At 40.6% G+C, this 4853-nt stretch overlaps 1 protein-coding gene across 3 annotated transcripts in view; it reads left to right on the top strand.

The window, feature by feature from the left end:
* Nucleotides 1-4853, top strand: part of LOC116696286 (guanine nucleotide-binding protein subunit beta-4) — a 23546-nt gene that overhangs the window by 12588 nt on the left and 6105 nt on the right. For 2 of the 3 annotated variants that reach the window (XM_032527147.1, XM_032527146.1), the window contains 4 exons: nucleotides 357-586; nucleotides 830-868; nucleotides 1474-1580; nucleotides 3582-3596. In XM_032527147.1, coding sequence (XP_032383038.1) covers nucleotides 530-586; nucleotides 830-868; nucleotides 1474-1580; nucleotides 3582-3596 — 218 coding nt within the window. In that variant the 5' untranslated portion in view covers nucleotides 357-529. The remainder of the gene's footprint in view (nucleotides 1-356; nucleotides 587-829; nucleotides 869-1473; nucleotides 1581-3581; nucleotides 3597-4853) is intronic. The other variant, XM_032527149.1, reaches the window with a different exon arrangement.

Below are 4853 nucleotides of genomic sequence, written 5' to 3'. Positions count from 1 at the left end.
TGCTTTGTGACCCACATTCAGGCTCCCCAAGGTAAAGGAAATGGCAACACACACACACACACGTAGGTTCGGGGCCCTTCGGGGTGGGGAGATCAAAGAGTGAAATGCAACAATACAAAAGGTTGATTAAGTCGTCAGGAAAGGTCAGAGCCTGGCTCAGATGGCCTTTTGAACCAGACTGGGGGTGTTTGAAGAGCCATGCCACCCTCCAGGCCTCCACCCAGCCCCACCCTTTGCAGCACCATCCTTTGGTCTGAACCCATACAGGATACCTATGTTTGTCTAAAAGAAATCTTCCCATTCTTCACTCTCCTTCTGCCTGTTGAACACATAGTATTTCTGTCTCTGTCTTGTAGGTGTCAGCTGGCAAATTGTGTGTGTGAGTGTCTGGGTGTGTGAGTGTGTGTGTGTGTGTGTGTGTGTTTGTTTGTTGTGTGTGTGTGTGTGTGTGCGCGTGTAGGCACGTGTGTTTTCCCAGCCCAGTCAGTATTTGGAGAGGAGTGTGGCCTGAACGCATCACAGAGAGACAATGAGCGAGCTGGAACAGTTGCGGCAGGAAGCCGAGCAGCTACGCAATCAGATCCGGGTACGGCAACATTTTGTGTGCACGTCATCTATAAATGTCAAGTTGCTGCTGTTTGATTATTTTGTGATCACTGAGATATTCAGTTTCTGTAAATAGCAATAACATATAGCACATAGTTTTTTTAAGTCTATTTTTTCATTATTTGTTTATCCATGCAGTAATCTTGTGTTTTATATGTAGCTGTGTGCAATGACTAAATAAGCTATAATTTGTTGCTGATTATTGAGGTTTTTTGTGTTGTAGGATGCCAGGAAAGCCTGCAGTGACTCCACTCTGTCACAGGTAAGACTTTCTTTCTACATATTAAAAACTGTGTAAACAATTAGCGACGTATTTTCCTGTGCAATTGTACGCATTTTCATGGTCACAATTATCATATTTTGCAAAAGGAGGGAGTGTTCAAGACATTAAAAGTTTCTGAAAATGGCCATAACCATGAACAATATTAAATACATCTGTATACCAAGTTGAGGTTGTGGATTTTGTCAAGGCAAAGTATTAGGGTGAACCAAAAAATAAACATATACAGAGAACACCATGAAATAAGCTTTGCCCCACTGACTATTAATATGTAGTCTTTTCAGTTCTGTAGTAGTTTTAGCCACATGTGGTCTGAAGCTAGATAAGACAATTTCACTTTTGAATACCTTCGACAGTTGCACCACAAATCTACGCACTGCCTTCAGTTTAAGTCAGTAAGCTAGTCAAGGTCAAAACAGACATTAGAAATTCCCCAGCCTGTTAGTATTTACAAACATAAGTTGTCACAGATTCCATATAAAGTGTGCGTGTCCGTGCGCGTGCGTGTGCGTGTGTGTGTGTGTGTGTGTGTCTCTGTGTGTCTGTGTCTGTCTCTCTCTCTGCTGACACTCCTGTGTTTCTTGCAGATCACAGCTGGTCTGGACTCAGTGGGCCGGATACAGATGCGGACGCGACGCACTCTCAGGGGACACCTGGCCAAGATCTATGCAATGCACTGGGGAAGCGACTCCAGGTAGTGTAGTTATTCTACAGACAACACAATTATGAGCCAAGAGCAGGAAAGGAAATTTACCTTTTTATACCACTTTTGTTTTTTTTGTTTGTTCCCGGTTTGATTTATCTTTTTATTGTGGGTTTTTTGTTGGTGGCTGTATTTGTAAATTCTGTAAAATACAATCTGTACTTTAAGATGATATCTAACCTTCCCCACCATTTCTGGAAAGTTTTGTTAGGCCCCAAAGATGGCAAAATGCAATTGTACACCCTCAGTCTATCGTCAACTTGTTTTAAATGTTGTTCAGCATAATATATTGTTTTTGATGCAGTGGTTTGTGTAGGTTTGTTGTTTCTTCTGCTGGCTATGTGGTGTCATTTTCAGCTGCTTTAGGTTGCTTGCTTGGTTGTTTCCATTCAAAAGATTCTTTTTTTTATTACTGAGCACACTAAACCAAAATTATATTCACTCTGTATTTCTCATAAATTACATAATATTCACCACAATTTAGCTCGTTTTCTTTTCTGATTTAATTAGAATTGTACGACCTTTTGAAGCCAGTAATAATTTCTGTCTGCGCTAAGAGACTGTTGAGTTTCTAGACTGCCAGTGACAGCATGGCAAATGTTAAAGGAACACGCAGACTTATTGGGACTTTAGCTTATTCACCGTATCCCCCAGAGTTAGATAAGTACCCATCTCATCTCTGTGCGTGCTGTAACTCTGTCTGGCGCCCCAACTTAGCCTGGCAAAGATCTTGCAGGTTACTGGTTCCAACCAACCACTGCTCCCATTAAGCGACAAAATAACACCAACATGGGTGTACAAATAACAATGTCACGTGAGACACAGCCATATTCAAACCTAGGGTGACCATATTTTGATTTCCAAAAAAGAGGACACTCGGCCCAACCTCGAGACACAATTCAGACCGGCTTTTCAGAGGTTAATGAACATGCTTTATTATGCCTTAATGGTACAAAAATAACTACGTCACAACAAATTACATCACGCAACAAAGTTCCGTAGTAGTGTGTGCAAAGCGCCAGTCAATTTTAAGTACATGGTTAATGGTCCCTTGAAAAACAGACATTTTCATGATTTTATTATATTGATGATATTTATTAGTTTACGATCATGTGTGTTCACTGCGATTAATTTAATTTTAATCTGTTTATTGATTCCCAATGGGGAAATTACAATTTACACTCTGTGTCCACAATTTGTTAGTTATCACACACTGTCCTGAACTACACACACACATGCTCAGGATCTTTACATGCACTAATGGAGAGATGTCAGAGTGAGTGGGCTGCCACCCCAAACAGGGGAGACCGGTTAATACCATAATGTTGCTCGCTGCTAGCTGGCTATTCACATTGGTTTTGTTGACGGAAGTAACTGCCCAAATCACTCCGCCCAAGTAGCAAAGTAGCAGTGCTTCGTCTTTTTGAGAATATAGTTCCCACTTAGTATGCTGTTAGAATATGTTCTTTTTAACAGCACAGCTATCACAGTCAAGACCTACAGTAGGTCTGCACGATATGAGGGAAATGTACGGTAACGTTGTTAAAAATTGCAATAATGATAATGCATTAATGGATATTAAAGTACTCAGTTCTGCGTTTCTGCTGTTTTTAGTATAAAATACAACACATCACTTGTTGAATTTAGAACAAATGAAAGGAAATAATTTCCAACATTCTTATATTGAACAGTGAATTGAATATAAAAGATCCCACTAAAAAAGTGACTTAACTGATTCAATTATTACATAATTAGTATTTCCTAAGTACTACCACCAACTTGACAGTCAATATCTAGGCTATGCAATGTAGCATAACTTGGGTTTTGGCAGCAAATTGAAACCAAATTTCTACTCTCACTGTAAATACACAAGTACAAGTACCTTAGAATGTAGGAATTTTCAACTGTTATTATTTCTGTGTATAATATGTTTGTGTCACTGTTTATCTTTCTTTCTGTCCACCTGTCTCCCGATGCAATGCACTGGGGCAGTGACGGCAGTCCCAGGTGTGGGGCTATACTACTATCACTACTACTACTACTACCACCACCACTACTACTACTTATTTTTCTACTAATATGACTAATACCACCATAATTGACTGTCACTACTGCCACCTCCGCTACTACTGTACATCTGTCTAAGTGCTAGTACTGTTTTACGCCCTCACTATGAGCACAGTAATGATATTAGCTGGGCACAGAGAGACGGGCAGCCACCACTGCTTATTTAATATTTCCTTAAAGATGCAGTTTGTAAGATTTGAATCTTTTTTTTTTAGATTTAAAAGTTTTCCAAATGTGACAATTCCCAATTTATCAGTGAGTCCAGATTGGACTGCACAACCTACAAACTGCTTTTTTAAATGGAATTCCTGCAATTATGAGCACCAAGAATTGTATCTTCCCTATAGTATGCATGCAGTGCACTAGCTTTATCTATAGAAAATTAACTGGAAGATGGTTTGGCCGAAGAGTAGTTCTGTTTTTCTGGTCAAATTTGTAGATTTGACCTGTTCTGCAAACTGTTCTGTTTAAGCAAATAATTTTTTTCTTTTTTTTTTTATCCGTAAAACCTACTGGTATTACCTGCAACTAATGATGCATAGGCTGTTTAAACGTGATGATTATGTTAAGTGTGTGTGCGTGCGTGTGCGTTTGCGTGTGCATGTGCGTTTGCGTGTGTGATTGCGTGCGTGCGCGCCTAGCACCCTCAGGGTGACCCTGCAAGAGGCCAGTGTTTATTTTGTATACAGCCACTGACATTTAAGCGTGATGGCTCTCCACTTGGTTGTAGCATAGCACTGTCAAACCACTTCCTGTCCTTGGAGAGAGGGAAACACCCAGTTAGGAAGGGAGGTAGGGGTTCCAGCTGTTTCTGCATCTGCACCACCTCTAACTCTCACTCTATATTGACTGTTTCTACTTCATCTTCTTCTCTGCATTCCCTTTTTGGCTGTCCCTTCTTGCTGCCCCACCATTTACTGTAAATATTAATGGTATATTAACTAATTTTGTTTGTTGGCGTTTACTCGTGTCTCATCGTTGCCAACTCTCAGCTAATTGCACAGTCATATACCGCCCAACAGTCTATGACTCCTCCCTCTCGTCTAAAATCGCCACATCTGCAAACAAGATGGCTGCGCCTATTACGGCAAACTCAACGACTTATAGCAGATCTCCACAAACCAATGGGTGATATCACACATGCTCTTTCCATCAATGTTAACAGTCTGTGCCCCACCCCAGCTTATTTCTAGTGCT

Source organism: Etheostoma spectabile, chromosome 9 (genome assembly GCF_008692095.1).
Source record: "Etheostoma spectabile isolate EspeVRDwgs_2016 chromosome 9, UIUC_Espe_1.0, whole genome shotgun sequence".
In the NCBI taxonomy this organism is placed as follows: Eukaryota; Metazoa; Chordata; class Actinopteri; order Perciformes; family Percidae; genus Etheostoma; species Etheostoma spectabile.
The sequence above is the reverse complement of the archived record's forward strand: the minus strand, read 5'-3'. Positions and strand labels throughout refer to the sequence as shown.